At 42.5% G+C, this 20,445-nt stretch overlaps 1 protein-coding gene across 7 annotated transcripts in view; it reads right to left on the bottom strand.

The window, feature by feature from the left end:
* The window catches only part of UNK (unk zinc finger), a 33,759-nt gene extending 14,517 nt beyond the window's left edge, over nt 1–19,242 (bottom strand). For 2 of the 7 annotated variants that reach the window (XM_036836502.1, XM_036836497.1), the window contains exon 1: nt 18,711–18,925. In XM_036836502.1, coding sequence (XP_036692397.1) covers nt 18,711–18,814 — 104 coding nt within the window. In that variant the 5' untranslated portion in view covers nt 18,815–18,925. Of the gene's footprint in view, nt 1–13,785; nt 13,889–14,013; nt 14,180–14,468; nt 14,726–18,044; nt 18,132–18,710 lie in introns of those variants that run through there. The other 5 variants (XM_036836498.1, XM_036836499.1, XM_036836503.1 and 2 more) reach the window with 5 other exon arrangements.
* Between the last annotated feature and the right edge of the window lie 1,203 nt (nt 19,243–20,445).

Below are 20,445 nucleotides of genomic sequence, written 5' to 3'. Positions count from 1 at the left end.
GGTCCCCAGCCAGCCTGAAGGGCAGGAACCATAGACCACAAGGGCCCTCAGTGGTCAGCTGCCTGCCGTGGTGACCAGAGGAGGGCTTAATCAGTGGCTTGTTCTCTGAGCGCTCCCCAAGGTTTCCCAGGCCAAACCACTGATCACAGGGAAAAGGCTGCAAACCAGAGCTCGAGGAGCCTCTCCTAAACTTCCTGCAAGGGTCTCTGCTGCCCAGATCTGCCTGCCAATTCCTGGAGGCCTCACTTGTCTCAGGAGCAGGGCTGGGGCACCAGGCCGAGGGCCAGGACAGCTGCTGCTTTAGAGCTGAGAGCCCAGGTCACAAGGTGTCCTTCTGGACCACTGACACGGGTCATCACTGTCCTGTCCGCTGACCTTCCAGAGACATTTCCTAGCATTACCCAAGTATGTTTGTGAAGCTCATGTTGGAAGCATGTGAAGAGACTCCCTCTTAGCCTTGCCTCCCACAACAGTCTTGCAAATGAGTACCTGAAGCAGCTGAGGTATTCTATTTCCATCCTGACTAACCTGGGGTTGGGGGGCTCTGACTGTCCTCCCAGTCTCCTCCCTACCTGCATCTCTCTCCTTTACTCTGCATCTAAAAACCAAGACAACCCGAAGCTCCTCCCCCCACACCACCCAGTGGAGGGCCTGACCCACTTACCCCCTTACAGAACCATACCATCCATCTGTGTTTTCATTCACTTTGTGTCCAGGTGGAAGGTTTCTTAGATTTACCGCCACTGCCCGCCCCCGACACTCACACACAGACACACAGTGGGCACAAGCAGGCAGCCCAGTTCTCTTTATTCATTGCTTCAAGCCCTAGCAATGAAGGCAACAAATGGCTGGATAGAAGGCATTTGATGCCAGTGAGGAGGATGGTTCTAGAAGGCACAGAAGGTTGTGTGCAGAAGGCAGTGTGGAGGGAGCAGCCACCTGGAGCTGGAATGCCTGGGAAACGGGCGAGAGGGTCCAGCCCAGGTCTTTGGCTCATGCCAGGATATGCAGGGCCTTATCAGTCTGGGCATATGGAGGTGTGGGGACAGGTAGGTCCAGGGCTGAGACTTTCCAGACAGGTTTCCTTTAATGCTAACAAGAGTGCTGTAAAATCCTCCCAGCCAAGGGGAATTGCCTGGCGGCCCAGTGGTTAGGACTCCGTGCTTTCGTTGCCAAGGGCCCGGGTTCAATCCCTGATCGGGGAAACTAAGATCCCACAAGCCATATGGTGTGGCCAAAAAAACCCAAATCCTCCCAGCCCTGAAGTGTGGAGAAGTGTCCAGGCATGTGTACTGGGCAGGGGGAAGCTGGAGCTGGGTGCTCCCTAAAGAACACAGATAGGGTGTTTAAGGGGCAGCGAAGCTTCCAAACAGCCTCCTATTCATTCAGCACCTATTTACTGAGCACCTACTAGGTGCAGGCATGGTGGTGAGCACTGAGGACACTGACGTAGCAGGTCCTTATCCTTAGGAAGCCCATATTTTCATGGGAGACACACCAGTAACAGGTGGAATCAATCAACTGTGGAAAAGGTTATGAGGAAGGTTTGCAGAGGGCTCTTTGGGAAACCAGAGGAAGGATCCTTGACCCAGGCTGGCACAGAGGAAGGGGGAAGGGAAGGAGAGGTACTTGTGGGTGAAGAATGTGGGAAGGGTGTTTTAGGCAAAGGGAACTGTATGAGCTTAGAAACAGTATGCATAAGTCAAAGAGCTCCAAGCGCCTTTGTGGAATGTGAGTGGGGTAGGAGAAGAACTGGAAAAGGGAAATGAGGATGAGGTGAGGTGTGGGAGGAGCCAAATTTCAGGGATATCATCTCCAGGCTGCAGATACATTCTGAGACACTGGGTTGAAACCTGGAAGGCTCTGTAGAGCCTCTCACAGCCCCTTTGACATTGGAACGTAAGGTCTTTCTTCCTGTCTCCCTCTCTGTCTGGTTATAGACAGAAATCTTCCCTGCATACTGTACACAGGTACAGTATGGGGCAGTATCAAACCCTGGCACTGAGTTGGGACACCAACCCCCCAACTGCTAGACTGATCTCTCCTGCGCAGCACATACTCTACCTGACTCCTGACCCACAGGAGACTAATTCAGGAGGTAACAGGTGGGAAATGGGAGCAGAGGAAGCTAATCCCAGGGCCAGGGAAGAATGAGAAGTATTGATAGTTAGGACTGACAGATTAAATACAGGACACCCAGTTAAACTGGAATTTCAGATAAATCAAATATTTTGTGGGACATGCTTATACTAAAAAATTATCCATTATCTGAAATTTCAATCTAACTGGCATCCTGTTTTCATTTTTTTTTTAAGCATAGCTTGGGTTTCTTTTCTTCTTTTATTTATTTGGCTGCGCTGGGTCTTAGTTGCGGCACACGGGATCTTCATTGCCACATGCAGGATCTTTAGTTGAGGCATGCGTGTGGGATCTAGTTCCCTGACCAGGAATTGAACCCAGGCCCCCTGCAATGGGAGCGCAGAGTCTTAACCATTGGACCACCAGGGAAGTCCCTGGCATCCTGTATTCTTGTTTGCTAAATCTAGCAACCCTAAGAGTGGCGTCTGCCTGCTTAGTATCAGTGCCTCAGTAAAAACCCAGGGAGGCAGTCCAGAGAAGTGACTGTGGGCACAGTCTGTCCTCTCGGAGAAAGAGAGTTCCTGGTGAGCCTGCTTCCCTGGGGCAGCCATGTCCACAGTGTTACCTACAGATGCTACGGCTCCAAAGGGCTCCAGCTGGCAGAGGTGTCACAGAGGAAAGACATGGAGGCAACAAATTACCTCATTCTAAGCCTCTTCATCTCCATGCCCACCGCCACGGGTCAGGCACTTGGTACCTTTTAATAAACCGGTCTCCTTGTATCCGGTCTCTCCCCTGTCTAGTTTATGTTGCACAGTACTCGTCATTCTTCCCAGAACCTAAATTTAATTTTCACTTTCTTAAAAGCCTTTAGCTTCCATCAGTAGCCACTGATAAAGACCAACTATTCGGCCTGGCATTTCAAGCCCTACACGTCTGGTCCAATGTACTCTTCCAGCCTCATTTCTCTTGAATCCAGTAACACTGGAGTCCCTGGTGTCTTGCAAAGAGATCTTTAACTTCCCTGCCTTTGCTCATGTCCCCTTCCTCACCTGTAGAAATCTTTCAAGGCTGAATTCAATGGTAATTAATCTTCTGATGCCATCACTTCCATGAAGTTTTCCTTGACCTCTACCTATCCTCCCCCTCCTGCCCTTGTCCCCAGCTAAGTTATCATCTCTAAGCTTCTACAGCACTTTCTCTAGACATTTCGTATAGTCCTTATCCTGCACTGCATATTAATAATGTGTACATTTTCCTCTATTACTAGATTATAAAGTCCTTGATAGCAAGCATGTAGTAACCCAGTACAGTGACAAGGTTTGCTGAATGAATGTAACAAGAAGTCGCACAAGAGGCAAAGTCTACAAAGCAATATCAACAATTTTATGATGCCGCCCACAGGCAGACATTGAGAGCTGGAAGCTTAATCCTATTCCCTTGTGAAAAGCACTACAGTGCAGGAAATCTGTAGCTCTGCAGATAGGGCGGACTGTCCTGCAGAAAAGCCTCTCATGAGAGAAGGGGCCAAATGACTGAATCTAGGCAGGCAGAATACCCACTTTCAACCGACAATAATCAATGAGAGAAATGTCTAACCTTCTGCTTAAACCATTAACAGAACTGTGCCATCCTCCACCTGGGAACCAAAATGTTCAGTCAGAACTTCCCACTCTCCCTGTACCCCTCCAACCTTGTGCTAACCAGCAATGCACTGTCCAGACAGCAAGGAGAAACGCACTTAGAAATCACTCTTTTCTACTTTCATGGATTGAAATGAAACAAATTTTCAGTGGAAATGAACAACTGTCTCCATTAAGCTCCAACCGATCTTTCCATTTTAAAGGTTTGAAAGCATAAGATCTAAGAAAATAGGCTGAGACTTACTCGTTTCAATTCAACCAGCTCTCAGGAAAACCAAGAAGTCCTGGAATCCCTGGTTAGGAGAGAAGACTCACCAACCACCCCTGCCCCACTCCAAGATCTGGGGGGCGCACAGGGCCACAGAGCTCAATTCTTCACATTTCCATCTCCCAGGAATACCCGCACTCAAGGATAAAAGACAATAAACGTGGACTAGCTTCAAATTGCAAGGCCTCAGTGACCTACTGTGGCCAGGGTGAGTCAAGAAACCACTCAGGCCCTGAATCAGTAAGAGCTGATGGAAAAAGCCACACCTTCGTCCTTCCCAGCAGAAGGATCAACGAAGGTTGGAGGAACACTGAGTCTGCTCAGAGCCTCACCTTGACTAGGGAGCAGCGCCCGCATGTTTGTCCCAACAGGGGCTGACTTTCAATCAAAGCTATCTTTCACTCCTTATTAGGACATCATATTAATTATCCTATTAATGGTCTATTTGTAAATGTAAAGGATCATTGTGCAAGTAACAGGCCCACTTACAAAAAACTTTTAAATGTAGAAAAGGGGGGACTTCCCTGGTGGCGCAGTGGTTAAGAATCCGCCTGTCAATGCAGGGGACACGGGTTTCAAGCCTTGGTCCGGGAAGATCCCACATGCTGCGGAGCAACTAAGCCCGTGAGCCACAACTACTGAGCCTGTGCTCTAGAGCCCACGAGCCACAACTACTGAAGCCCACGCGCCTAGAGCCGGTGCTCCTCAACAAGAGAAGCCACCACAATGAGAAGCCCGCGCACCGGGACGAAGAGTAGTCCCCGCTCAACACAACTAGAGAAAGCCCACGCGCAGCAATAAAGACCCAATGCAGCCAAATAAAAATAAATTTTTTTAAAAATATTTTTTTTAAAAAAAGGGCAAAATCACCCTTAATCCCACCACGAATAATGCTAGACTTTTGGTAAATTTTCTCCCAGTAGTTTTACAAATATAGTCATAAGGTATCATATTACTGAACTGCTTTATAAAACTAATACCTTTCCCTAAAAACTTTTAAAATCAAATACATGCAAACATTTTTTTAAAAAAATCAAATGATACTTTCAATATTTACTGGATTATCTTTACTTTCCAAAATTCTAAAACAGCAAAAATCAGGCTACTTGAAATCAAAATTCAATCACTTGCCCCATTAAACCAACAGTGATAACATAAGGGATTAACAATATATTCAGTAAATTACATCACTCTTTAAGATTTTTGTGATGTGGACCGTATTTAAAGTCTTTATTGAATTTGTTACAATGTTGCTTCTGTTCTATGTTTTAGTTTTTTGGCTGCAAGAGGCACGTGGGATCTTAGCTCCCTAACCAGGGATTGACCAGAGATCGAACCCGCACCCCCTGAATTGGAAGGTGAAGTCTCAACCACTGGACCACCAGAGAAGTCCCTACATCACTCTTAAGGTGTTAAATCAAGTGCTAACTGCTACCAGCTCAATTTCCAGCTAAACTTTATTTTTTGGGCTGTACCGCTCAGCTTGCTGTACCGCTCAGCTTGCGGGGATCTTAGTCCTCTGAGGACCAGGGATCGAACCGGCGCCCTTGGCAGTGAAAGCACAGAGTCCTAACCACAGGGAATTCCCTCCAGCTAAACTTTAAATCCTATTCTAAATTGTCTCAATGGCTTATCTGTTTGGGTGTTTCACTCTCCTCTGGGTAGGAGGGTGAGAAGAATTTGAATAAACTGAACAAACAGAAAAGTATTAGAGATGACTTAGAAAAACTACATAAATTTATTTTTATTTTTTAAAATTAATTATTTTAATTTATTTTTGGCTGCATTGGGTCTTTGTTGCTGCGTGCGGGCTTTCTCTAGTTGCAGCGAGCCGGGGCTACTCTTCATCGCAGGGCACGGGCTCTAGGTGCACGGGCTTCAGTAGTTGTGGTGCATAGGCCCAGTAGTTGTGGCTCACGGGCTCTAGAGCACAGGCTCAGTAGTTGTGGCGCACGGGCTTAGTTGCTCCTCAGCATGTGGGATCTTCCCAGACCAGGGATCGAACCTGTGTCCCCCGCACTGGCAGGCGGATTCTTAACCACTGCGCCACCAGGGAAGTCCTATTTTTCCTTTTTATTTTTTTCCAAGATTTTTTTTTTGACATGGACCAATTTAAAAGTCTTTATTGAATTTGTTACAGTATTGCTTCTGTTTCGGTTTTTTGGCTGCAAGGCATGTGGGATCTTAGCTCCCTGGCCAGGGATTGAACCCACAACCCCTGTGTTGGAAGGCGAAGTCTTAACCACTGGACCACCAGGGAAGTCCCAAAACCACGTAAATTTAGAGACAATGGGGAGGACGTAGCTGACGTTTTAATCCGTATCTATCTAGTTCCCCCCTGCTTCTAGAATCGTGCTTAGCATGGCCTCACTCTGACTCTACCTCCCCTGCTGCCACTGACCTGCTCCTCTTGCCAACAGCAAGCTAAACTCTACAGCAGGGTCAGCAAACCTTTTTCTGTAAAGGACCATATAGTAAGTATTTCAGACTTTGAGGGTTAAAAGGCCAAACTGAGGATATTACGTACGTACTTAAACAAGAGAAAAAACAAATTTCCACAAAATTTTTATTGGTGAAAATATAATAATTGGCTACAATTTTTGGTAACACAGGTCTACTAATAAGAATGGATTTAGGGTGGCAGGAATAACATTTGCAAAGTTGGGGTTCCCTTTCACCAAAATTGGTTACGAATGTTCATCTGTTTATGCTGATTCTGTAATAAGCTTTTACTTATTTCACCTTTGAAAATGTCTTTTCACATAGACTGACAAACGCTGATATCATTCTACAAGCATGATTTTAATTGAGCATATTGGTCTTAGAAGACATTTATAGAATTCTATTAGTGTCTTGATACCTTTTTTTTTTATATCTTTATTGGAGTATAACTGCTTTACAATGTTGTGTTAGTTCCTGTTGTATAACAAAGTGAATCAGCTGTAAGTATACATATATCCCCCCATATGATGCTTTTAACTACTTCCGATTGAAGGTTTAGCATAAACTCATTTGCAAAGGTACATGGATTTTGAAATATGGAAATTTCCTTTGTATTCCTATCAAGATGCAAAATCACTGCTCAAACTATAATTTGTGTTCAGAAATCATATCCATGGTAGGGACTTCCCTGGTGGTCCAGTGGTTAAGAATCTGCCTTCCAATGCGGGTACGTAGGTTCGATCCCTGGTCGGGGAACTAAGATCCCACATGCTGTGTGGCACTGAGCCTGTGCGCCACAACTAAGACCTGACGCATCAACCAATCAATGAAATCATATCCATGGTAAATTTGTGTAGGGAAAGAGATCTCACCTTTGTTTTAACTTCTGGCAGCAGAGGAAGTGTGTAAGGCAGTTTGACATGACTTATGTTTCAAACGTTAGTTGTCAAAATGACTTTACTGCGACATAAGGTTTGCATATAAGTGATGTTTTGCCTTATAATTTTAGGGTGAATTCATTAAGAAACATTATCAAGTCTGCAGCAAAAGCTAATTTCCAAAGCCATTCAGCATTCAGTAATAGTGGTTGAGAATGATTCTTCTTTCAGAAAAATTTCAATCTCAGCCCTGAACTCCAAAAATTACAAGAAAACTTCACCACTGCTAAGCTATCTAGTTGTGTAGTAGGGCATGCCAGAATATTCAGCTTCTATTTTTGATAAAAATTTATGGAATTGAGGATTGTTAAGTCCACAAGAGAGGGTGAAGCTCATCACCGATCCTAGCAGTTCAAGAACTCATGACAGATTCGAATATTTTCCACAGAGTCCCTGCTGATGAATAATACAATAACCACAGGCTTTAAACACCTTATGTTTTCATAAGCTTTGTAAATTTGTCCAATTAAATTTTTCTGCTCCACACATATTCCTACCATCATCAGTTGTAACAGGTATCATCAGCAGATTATACTTCAGGCCGTAGTGAATTAGTGTTTTCTTAATGTTTTTGAAAAGAAAATATCCTCAGCTGTAGTTGTTTTAAGTAGACTATTCATAGAAGCTACTTCTTCAGTCACTTCAAACGCGGCATTGACTTCATGAATAAAACTAAACAGTAGCTTCTGTTGACACATCAAGAGCCAAGAAAAACCACACAAAATCATTTGCCTTGTTTTCTAATTGACTACTGATGTTTTTCCCATTGACCTCAACATTTTGAGAAATTGTTCTTGCTGAAAGGCTGATGCTCTTAAACAAGTTTGTTTTCTCTGGACATGTTTCTTCGGCTTCTTCCCTCAAACATAATTTAATTAATTTGCTATCTGTAAATGGCTTTCCTTGCCTGGCTAACACATGAGCCACTCAGAAACTTACTTCAGTTGTAGCCTCGTTTTCATTTTTGTGAAGAAATTCTGCTGTAATGAAACAGTCTCTTTAGAATTTTCTAATTTTTCTGATCGTTGCCTTTCTATGAGTTGGGAATATTGGGACAACTACGTAGTCTGGTAATGTTAATGGATTCTTTCTGCACAGCTTTTTAATTACAGATAGCTTTGCCAACTAATTCAGCGACAAGAAAATCCACACTCCCCTGTGCCCTAAAAACACGACATTCCAAGTCCATTCTTCTCTTCTCATTTTGATGGGATACTTAGGCACTGGTAATAAAGAATAAATAAAACATTGTGGTATGCTGACACACATGGCGCTGGAAAGACTGTCAAGTTGTAACTGTGTCACCATGATTTGTAGCGCACGGAAGAGCAATGCAGAGCAACAGTCTGGTCTCCATCAGAACTACTGAACTCTGTGGTTAAACTGCAAAAGCAGCCATAGACAATATCTAAACCAATGACCGTGGTTTCCAATAAAGCTGTATTTATGGATGCTGAAAATTAAATTTCTTTTTTATTTTTTGGGCCACACGGCATGTGGGATATCTTAGTTCCCCAACCAGGGATCGAACCCACACTTCCTGCATTTGAAACACAGAGCCTTAACCACCGGACTGCCAGGGAAGTCCCGAAAATTAAATTTCATATAATTTTCATGTGCCGTGAAATATTCTTTTTCAACCATTAAAAATGTAAAAACTATTCTTAGTACACGGGCCATACAAAAGCAGGCAGCAGGCTAGATTTGTCATACGAGCCATAGTTTATTGATCTCTGCTCAACACACCATAGCCTCCCCTCATTTTTGACCTCCATACTTTCAATCATGTTGCTCCTGTGTCTGGATCACCCTTCTGGCTTCTCTCTGCATAAGAGTTTCTTGCCCTGCCCAGTGGTATTAATTGCCCTCTCTTCCATGTTTCCGCCACACTGTGTGAATACAGCAGGTATGGCCCCACCACAGTTGATTTCAACTGCTTTGTATACAGCCAGGTCTATTCATCTTTGTACCCCTGCACAAAGCCAGCTTGTAGCAGGTGTTCAGGACGTGTTTGTCCAAGAAAAAGCAAAAGTGTTAAAGCATCCCAAGTGGCACAAGCCTGGTCCACAGCAGCTATGTACTGACCCAGCAAAACACAGACAAGCAACTTAGATGCTTCTCCTGGCAATTAAGAAATCAGTAACTTCTCTAGCTACCTTGCCCACAAAGTCTGCACAGCCTTGTTCCTCACCCTCAACACTAAATTTAAGATCTTCAGCTTCACATGCAGACTAGAAAAGCAACCAGTGGGATGGCTCACTCTGTAACTGCTGCTGAGAATGTGCAGAGATAAACAGAGATGTATTAAATTCCTTCTTCTGTTTCCTCAAACAACTAAAAGGTATTATGATGACTATTTAGCAAAAGCTGGGTACAAACTAGAGCTATATTAAGTGAAAGAAAAAAAATATATATATATAACTGGACAATTAGGTAAACTATATGCAGAAAGAAAAACTGGAAAACTACACCCAGTATTATTGATTTTAGTGGTTATCGTGGCTTTTCCAAAATTAAATGAAAGATGTATGATGCTAATAAGTCAGAAGAGTTCTTTTAAGTTAAAAGTGAACTGTGGTAAATCTTTTTGTAAAACAAATTACTATTAGAATCTCATCCTGCTTATGATTTGTAAAGTCTGATTGGATACATATGTAAAATGGTCAGATGTGAATAAAAAGGCACATAGGCAAGACAATGATGGCCTCTGGAGAAGCAACAGGAAGAGATGGTATGTGCTCGGGACTTGATCTGTGAGCCCAACAAAAAGGGGGCAACAGACAGAGCTGACAGTAGAAACCCACCCCTGACACCCTGCAGACTGAAGGTCAAGGCTCTGCTCCCGAGGAGCCAGCTGCTCCTGGCTAGCCAGTGGTCACCGCTCATGAGACTCACACAGGGGTAGCAGAGCTCTGGCCACGTGACAGATGTACCCATATCCCTAATAAGCCACCGCTGTTCATCTTTATTACAGCTAGTCTTATTAAATCCGAATTTCATCTATTTCAAGCAATAATCAAGCTTTATCATGGAAACAGAATCTTAAAATGCGAGAAATGGTCCTGTTCTTAAATATTCCTTATTGAAATCTAGCCACAATGTGATAGGATTCTGAAACTAGCAAAGGAAAGAAAAAACAAAACAAACAAAAAAACCCAAAAAATTCCAGTCACTGTCGAAGACAACATTGTGGTGTCCAAAGGCTCAAATGACACTTATCTATAATCTACTGTTTTCCATGTTCATATTAACCCTACTGGTTACTTTTTTTTCCCCATACATAACTCCTATAAAGAAATTTAGTCACAGAGCTCATAGTTCATGACTTACCAAAGATTCTTCATTTTTAAGTTTGAGGATAAAATCTTTTTTAACTTCAAGGAGAATATTGTAAGAGCAGATAAGCAGTAGATTAAGAATCCTAAATTACTTATCCAAGTGTGTGTGTGTGTGTGTGTGTGTGTGTGTGTGTGTGTGTGTAAAAATAAATATTTCTTACAATTTGCTGAAAAATCTTTCCTCATTTTTGAAGAGCTTTAGGTAAACTATTAGTTCTGGATTCAATGTTTGTAAGGATATACATACACATTCTGTTTTGACACCAAACATAACCCAGAAACCATACAACTTTATGACAATAACCATACTAGTAGGAGTTACCAAAAAAAATGGCTTTTTGAAAAAACAATGCCAAATAAAGCTAAAATTGGTTATTGGTAAACATTTGGACAATTATTTGTCCAAATCTTTATTTAAGATAAGATAACGTGCTATCTCCTGAAGTGATCCTGGTTTAGAACACTCCGGCAGAAAAAGCAAGCCCAGATAGTATTATTCAGGCAAACAAAATAAGCTTCTAGTGAATTTCTGCATGTGTCTAAATCTTTAAGGCAGGCTTTAATCCTATAATTGCACTTAAGCAAGCAAACACTTTAAGGTGGGGTGGAGTCACTCACAGGCAAATGATTTCAGCCCATTCTCACTGGGAAAGAGCTGATACCTGTGACACGTCCCGGCCCCAAGAACTAACAAGAACCATGAACGGTACAACGCTGGTGTTCCTGGTTCCTTCTGTCTATAATTTTCTCCTTGCCCTAAGGATCCTGGAACTGGTAAAATTGAGGAAAGTTCATGTAATCAGTGACTCAACATCACTGATTTTGGAGAACATGTGAGGGATACTGAAAACCCTGGTTCATTCCCTAAATTAGATAACACCTTGTTTCGATTCAAAGTTTTCCTGTAAACAGCTGGCCTCAAAAGCTTCCAATATGACAAACATTTTAGTATAAAGGTTTTAACTGATGTGTTATTTTGAACACTGTTTTCTGTACAACAGTCTTTATCCCTGAAAGAGTAGTTTGTTGAGAACACAAATTCATTGTCTGAGATATATAACCCGGCTGATGGAGGCTATAAGAACTGCGAATGAAGTGAAATTCGAATGGATACGGAAGAGAGGCGTGTGCTCTGAGGACAACACGGACCCACAGGCTGTTGAAGGAGGCAGCAGTGCAACTGAAAGCAGTAACCTGAGCACTGTTCAGATACTGATAAGAATAGTACTTACACTGTGCTAAGTGCCAGGCACGGTTTTAAGCACTTTACATACATTAACTCACTTAATCCTCATAACTACCCCTTGGCACAGGTATTATTGGTATCATCAGGAAACTGACACACAAAGAGGGAAGTCACTTGCCCAAGGTCCCACAGCTAGTAAGCGGCAGAGCTGGCCTTCAAACCCAGACAGTCTGGTCCTAGAGTCACTAGTCTTAAACACCACGCTGTTAACTATGCTTTTCTTAAATGAGCTACAGGAAAAACAAGAGTAGTAACAACAAATAAGCATAAGTGGCTCTCTAGAAGCTGTTGAAAGTATGTCCAGGAGTTTTTGACAGGCCATAATTACAATACCATAAAATAAGTTACTAAAAACAAAAACAGAAATGTTAACTTCAATGTACTCTACTGGATATTTAATATTCATTTTATGTATTCATTATAAAAGTTCAATAGTAAAATCTGTTCTGTTTGGTTTTAAATAAGAAAATATAAGTACAAGTTTCTAATTTATGTTGTTTGACTTACACAAATCCTAAACTGGCAGGCTACCAGATGCTTGGCACCTCTTAGCAGTAGAAGTGAAATAAAAAAGATATAGTAATGTTCTTACCAAAATTAATAAAAGCTCAGATATAAAAACTACTACTTAAAATTTTTAAGTCATAAAACACCATGCCAAATGTTTTTATCAACCTCTTCCTTCCTAAACATAACTATCTCTCTTCAATGGGGTAGTTTTGTGAATAGGCCAAAATTTCATAGGAAGGTGGGAACATGGGTCTTCCCCTCCTCATTAGAAGTCACTTTGTTAGGACTTATGGTGGCCATATGTTGTTTCAAATACTAATAGGAAACAAATGAGTCAACTTATGAACACAAAAAGCAAACTGTGATGTAAAGAATAAGGAAAGGGAGGAAAATAAGCTCAGATATGACATGACGATACTATCACAGGCCTTAGTATCTTCTTTGTCTCCTAAATAAATTGAGCCACCAACAGGAAAAAGGTCACCTCACAGAGAACGCTATGAGATTTTTAAGTTGCTAGACTCCTTTCCATCTTCTCCTCCTCATCAGCTCTTGATACTGCTGTCAAATTCTACACACTGGCAAAGAAAAAAGGGGTGAAAGTTGAGGGATTTTATAGAGAAAATATTAAAAGTTTGTTGTGATTATTTGAATGAAAATATTATAGCCATTGATATCACTTTAAATGCCTAAAACACATGGCCTATTCTTACAGAAATGCCCATGTGAACATTAGAACAATCATCACAATACCTGATGAACAGAAATAATTCATTTTAGCAGAACAGCAACCTCTTCTACCTCCCACCCACCCTGGGAAGTAAACACAATTCATTTTATGAAGGTATTGGGAAAAGTGTGCTTGTTCTTTATAATGGTTATCAATTCAGAGACAATTTAAAGTACAACTACCAACAACTAGGCGTCTCAAACTTGCTGAGTATTCACTTCTTAAAAGAATCTCCTCAGACTTACAACATGGAGGCATTCGCCTAGAATGGATACACGGAGACGAAGCCATTGAGAAGGCTGGGAAAAGGGTGCCAAGAGCTCTTCACAAACTGCAGGCTTTCCCGTGCTGAATGATGCTGCCGAGCCCTGACAGGCCATGTGTCTAAGGCCCCTCTAGTTGCAGGGACTCATATACACTGATTATAACCACCTTTTTTTTCAAAAAAATTGAGATGTAACTTATACAACATAAAAATTCACCATTTTAAAGTGTACATTTCATTAGTTTTTAGTATATTCATCATGTTGTGTAACCATCATCATGGTCTGATTCCAGAACATTTCCATCCCCCCAAAATAAACCCCATACCTATTTTCATATGCAATGATTTTACCCAAACTTTCTCCGTAGATCTCTCTGTTGCCCATGCAGGTATTTTAAGATGGCTGGCTGGGGTGAATCTATAGAGTATCTATATGGTAAGAAAACAAGAAAACTACATTGTCCAGAAGGATACTGAACGCAAATCCTTGGCATTTTTAGCAATTAGGCTAATGTAATTTTTATATATTGGCTAAGAATGGCAGAGAAACTTACATTCAACATCCATCTTCACATAACACATTAGTGTGCCCCAAAATTCATCCAAGGTGTTAAAAGAAGGGAAGACAATCTACTATGATTAGCCATAACTGTCCATAGTTGTAATTTCAAAATATAGAAGATGCATATGTGGGAAAACCTCCTTTAGTATCAAGCACAGCTGGATCAAAAAAACAAAAAACAAAATGAAAAACTTTATGATTAAGCAAATATTGTCCCCACTTGGGAAAATAATCCCTAGATCAGTTCTCTATTTAAAGTAATGTAGCTTTAAATGCAACCTTACTCTTATCAGTCTTCTAACCTAGAGTCTCTCCTAATGAGAAAAATAACCTTTAGGCAAAGGTCTGGTAGGAAAGCCTGCAGATGTGCGGTGCTCAGGCTGTTGCAGGCCTCTCATTACCTAAGTGAGCTCACGGCTTCTAAGACACACAGGAAGGAGACCTCACCTTCAGGCATCAGGGTGTTGAAAGCGGGAGGAAGTAGGTCCACGAGGGTGTCTTGCTTTTGTGCACTTATCTGGGGTGCTATTTGCAGAGAAGGAGCTCCTTTATAGAGTGTGCCCAAGATGGATTTCTCTAAGTTGCTCTCAGAGTTGTCCAGCTGCCCTCACCAATAAGCCACAGTCTTTGTAGGTTGATAGAAACCACCAGTCAAAGCAGATGCATATGGATTGTGGGGAAGCCTTCTTTAGTATCTAACATAGCTGGATTAAAACAAAAAAACTTAACCATTAAGCAAATCTTCACTTTAATCATTAATTTAGATTATAGCAAATATCAACTAGGTGCTAAAATTGAGTCTACCCTTAGCATGGGCACTTAACACTTATTAATGGGGATTTTGTGGACTTGCCTGAAGGCCACAGTGAGCTCTCAATTTCTGTCCTGCAAGAAATTAGTTCTCCTTGATAAACAAGTAAACAAGATCCAGAAATGTTTATTGGTAATTTAACTCATTCTTGCTGAGGCTGCTAAGCAATGCTTCCAATGACTTCCATTGTGCAACAAGTTGTGCTCTAGTAATGTATTTACAAAGTTACTGCAATCTGCAATAATGATTTAAATACTGTTCATTGCCTGGATTTTCCAAAACACAATCAGATGCAATCAAGTGAAGCTCATGACATTTACATAATGTATAAACTAACAAATTTCCCTCAAAGTAGCTTATCTATGGAAGTACTGCTACATTATTCTTCTTCAAAGATGCCCAGGAAACAGTCCTAAATTAAAATGACACCTGGCTAGTTGAGGGTATAAAGCACTTATCCTCTGTCTACCTATAAGAAATCACCCAGTGGCCAGAAACCTCCAAGTAACCGTCAATAAACTAGAATTTCATTTTCCTTTAATACAAGAGAATTAAGAAGTCTGAGAATCAACTGCAGGTAAAAGAATCCAAAAATGATTTAACGTCTTTGAGGTTTATATCCTCTTATAGGGTCAAAATAATGAGGTCAAAAACTTAATTTTTTTTTTTTTTGCCGTGCTGCGCGGCTTGCGCAATCTCAGTTCCTGGACCAGGGATTGAACCTGGGCCACGGCAGTGAAAGCACCAAGTCTTAACCACTGGACTGCCAGAAAATTCCCAAAACTGGGATTTTTTTGACCACACCACGCAGCATGCGGGATCTTAGTTCCCACTGAGGGTTGGACCTGTGCCCCCTGCAGTGGAAGCGCAGAATCTTAACCACTGGACGGCCGGGGAAGTCCCCAAACTGGGATGTTTTATTAAAGATGGCAGGTTTTTTGGTGACCTTTCAGCTATACACTTTTAACAATATAATTGTTATGTAGTAAAAAAGCCCAAAGTTAGCTAAATTTGTAGATACATTTCAGAATGTAAATTGTTCCAAAATTTCCCATTCTTCAGTCTGTTTTTATAAAACTCTTCTAAAATATAAGATGGACTTGTTCTAAATAAAGCTGCATTAAATTCAGTCTTTGTCAAAAAAAATAGACAAATTACCTAGCAAGAGGTCACGTGGTTCTTGTGTTGAAAAGTACTAATACATAAATACTATCATTTTACTTAGTGCTAATCAAATACTTGGAACTACAACAGAGGAAATTCTGATATAACCGTTATCTAAAAGGGATGAATTCCTCAAGTCTAGCACAAGTGCCGGCTACACCAATTTTCTGAAAGGATTAATTCTAAGTTTCCCTTAAAGTAAGAATATTCAACAGCTTAAAAAAAGAAAACAAACAAAATAATTATCCTTCAAACTATGTTACGAATAATCCTCTTGGATTGGGAAAAGGAGGGCTCAAACTCTAGGACTTTAGTTGTGGTATAAGAATAAAGGGCAAGAAGCAAGCCAACAGGAACACAATTTTTGCTTTTGATGGATTCAACTGTGTTTGCCAAGACTGACATTATGATGAGTGGGATTCAATTTTAATGCAAATCTCTTCTAGATTATTGCAAAATTAATGCATGTCACATAATCTCAAATAACATCAGGTACAAAAAAATACACAAAATTAACGTATAAGAAAGTTTTAAAATGTAAAAAAAATTTGACAGGTAAAAAAATACAAACATTCAAAAAAAAAACAAGGAGTCTATATCTGTATTCAACAATGGGATCAATGCAATAGATAAGGTCATATTCAGGTTGGAACAAATTCTGGAAATTCATGCTACAAAAGAGAATGAAAAAAATGCTCGGCAGCTCAAAATTTTATAGCAAATATTGAAATCAAAATTAAAATGTTCGTGTCTCCTAACCCCCAAGGAAAACAAATGGGTCCACCTTAAATAAATAAATTCAGAGCCAACAAGTGTACTCGTGCCATCATCAGTGTCCTCATGCTCCCTGCTCCTCAGACCTGAGTGAAGCTTTCCAAATCATCAAGGTTTCTGAATGCCCATAAATCTACCAAGAAAGACAACTGACTTCTATCTCTGATTTTTGGACACACACACACACGCACACACACACACACATACACACACAGAGGAACAGATAATAGAAAATAAAGAGATGGGAACACCTCCAACCTCCAACCACCCAATCAGGCCTGGGCTTTTCATCTGCTGCTAAGCCACTTTAAGAGCCCAGACTGATTACTCTGTACTTACCCACAAGGAATGGAAAGACAGATTTTAAACAAATGAGCATCAAGAGGACAAAGACTCATATTAACACACACAGCTGCTGACTTGTTTCATCTCTCAATTCCAAAATGATTAGAAAGCCTTTCTAATATAGACTCCATAGTATACTCAATGACAACACAACACAGAAACAGAGGTTGCTGAAACCAAGATTCACATAACTCAAAATGTTATCGGTATTTTTCTGAAAAAACGTGATCTGAGCAACCAGTGATTATAAATAAGTTCCAATAAGGTGAAGTTTGCAGATTTCCAAATCAAGACTCTACTGTTGCTTGACCACACCATTCATCTGATCACTGAATTCTCTGAGATAAGACCAGCTCACCAAAGCCAGCGGCAGGACTGCAGAAAGAACTCCAGTAAGAAAGCAATGCAAATGGCCATATTAGAAAAGTTATAGTTAACATGAGTCAGACTTAAGTCCACAAAAAGTTTCAAATGATTTCAACCAATAACAGAGAATCTCACGAAGAAACCAATACACTTCCTAAAATCGATGTTCCCTAATACCAGAAGAATCTCCCAATGGGTCTCAATTCCATCAGTGACAAACAAGTGCTCCTGTTGTCTACTTCTTTCTACTCCAACACATGCTTCTTGCTCTTGGTTCACCAGACAGCATTACTGTGTTCCCCTTAAGGGCTGTTCAACCCCCAGCTTCCAAAATCTCCAGCAAGACTGAGGTACACTTGGGGATCCTTCTAAACTTGCACACAACTTGGGAGACGAAGGGGACGTGGGGCACTCAAAGAGCATCAGGGAAAATGGAAACCAACATTGTGCTTAACAGGAGGGCCTGCCTCTTTTTCTCTTTCTTTCTCCCAAAGCATCTAGCACTAGGTAGTTGCTTAAAGTGCCTTGAGAGGCAATATTATAAAAAGACGACAGGGACCTACATTTAGACACAAGCAGATTCCCAGGAAGAGGCTTCCCATCTTACTGGACTCTCGTAGCATCAGCATTTGGGGCTCCCTCTGATGCCACATTTGGCTTGGGCCTGAGGACACATTCGGACCCCATCAGCCTCGGGATCCCTGACTAGGGCTGGGTCAACTGTTTTAGTGAATTCAAGCAAGAGTGACCTCTGTGGACAACACACGGGCCTCACGGACACAAAAGGCCTCCTGTGCACACTACATGGGTCGCCTGACAAGACTTCACGCTAACGGTCATTTATAAGCGGGTCTAGGGCTGGCCCCTTAGGAACTCATTCTGGTCGCATCTTAGACTTCTTATCGCCCCAGAAGTGCCTGGGATTGTGGTTTTACGGTCTGAGGAACAGTTAGGCCTCGAAGGCCCGGCCTAAGATGTGTGCACTCCGCATCCCAAGCTCCCGCCTTCCCCACTCGGCGGCGGGGACCGGGTTTCCCGCCCCTCGGCCGACCAAAGGTTGGTGGCAGTTGGAGGCAGTTGGGACCGGCCCCAGCAGGTTGGAACCGGTCTGGGCCGGGCCGGAGGAAGAAGGGGGGAGGGAGAGGCCGCCTCGCGCTCTCCCTGCGCGCGTGACTCACGCTGGCCGCTGACGTCAGGCGTGCGCGCGCGGCGGGGGGGGCTCTACGTACGTGTAGTGCTGCGGTTTCTCGGGCTGTGCCTGCAGCACCTGAGCGGTAGCGGCCGGGGGCGCCGACGAAGCTGCGGAGCCGCCGGGCCCTGGGCCCTTCGACATGGTCCTGTCTTCCTGCCTCTTCGCCGCTCCCCTTTTATTATTCAGTCTGCGCGGTCCGCGCCGAGGCCCCAGTGCGCCTGCGCCGCGCCACGAGAACGTGAAGACCCCCCGCACGGCAGCAAGGGTTGCTGGGAGTTGTGGTCCCAGGTTCGGCTGGAATTTTACCGTCAGCAGAGGGTTGCTGCCGAAGGAACGGACCACAATACCCAGGGATCCTTGCAGACGGTGTCCCGGATGCTGAGGGCCCGCGACGGTTTCTGGGGATTGCAGTCCGGCTGCGTTTCTTCTTAACTGCGGGTTTCCAGGTTCGTAGGGGAGCCTTTCCCTGAAATTGGAGCCCCTGGAGTAGAAGAGGCCCAGAGCTAGGGAGGGCCTACCGACTGCTGCGAAACGGTTCCAAGTGTAATTGCACTGCCAACAGTGTAACAATTACCTCGCCTCCATACTTAGCACACCCTGGGCTCGGTTCTGATGCCGGCCCTGAGCAGTGGGCCTTTGAGCTTCAGGCACCTGGAGTCCGCCAACATCCTCATTCCTGCAGTGGGACCAAGCTGAGAGGCGTGAAGGAAAGTCTGCCCGTTGGAAGTCAGCTTAAGAAACCTTTGATAACGAAGAGCTACACTACACAATACTCTGTTCCTGCGCCTTTGCTGAGGCGCTCCGTAAACCTTTACCAGCCCTGAAACCTGGAACTCCACGACTTGGGTCCCTTCTCAACTCGACACCTGGCTTGACCAACTTGTTTCCAGTACATTAAGGGCCAAGGACGAATTTAATCTCCGTCTAGCATAGTCTCAGGTACACTGGCAAGTTGCAGGGGCGTCGAGAAGCATCACAGTGTACAGAGGAAGGACATGGGTTTGAGTAGGGAGTGCGATTTATAATCCACTCCAGTTTCCTGCTGCGGATGCCAGCGTTTCTACTGGTGAAAATGTCTCCTACCCGCTTCCCGCCAGTTGGGCGAAGTTCTTCATAGATATTTTAACATTTGTTATTTAACTTTGTTTTCCATATTGAATCTATTTAAAACCATTGTTTTACAGACTAATTTACATTTTATTAGATAACGTTAACTAATGTTAATCTCATTAAAGAAACACATTCTGAATAACGAATAACCTTACGGGTGAAGCAGGGTGGGGTGAATGGAAAATTGTTAATGTTTTAAGACTGATACATATCTATTTTATTTTGTTACGAGTAACTTCACATCAGAAGCCAAATTGTCAGCCTACAAAGTTGAGAAACTGGTATTTCTTAAACATGTCAAATCAGTTGTTTAACCACTAGGGGCATTTGAAGATGAAAAATTCCAAAAGGACAAAAAAGTTGTGTATTGCTTTACTCCTATTATTAAATCCAAATAGTTGGCATATTTGTTATCCCCAAAATACCCAAGTGTGATTTGAATGAAGAAATGTAGTTAAGAGTGCTAGATTTTAAATAAGGGTATACCATGAGCTTCAGAATAAGTGTGTACTGGTAGAACTGGGAGATGATATCATCCAAACTGCTTAATTTACAGAAGAGGAAACCAAAACTCAGAGAGGTTAAGTAACCTGTGCGAAGTTACTCAGCAAGTCTGACAGAACAGGAACTAGGACAGTAGCCTACATGCTGCATCATGTTTT

Source organism: Balaenoptera musculus, chromosome 20 (assembly GCF_009873245.2).
Source record: "Balaenoptera musculus isolate JJ_BM4_2016_0621 chromosome 20, mBalMus1.pri.v3, whole genome shotgun sequence".
NCBI classification, from domain to species: domain Eukaryota; kingdom Metazoa; phylum Chordata; class Mammalia; order Artiodactyla; family Balaenopteridae; genus Balaenoptera; species Balaenoptera musculus.
The sequence above is the reverse complement of the archived record's forward strand: the minus strand, read 5'-3'. Positions and strand labels throughout refer to the sequence as shown.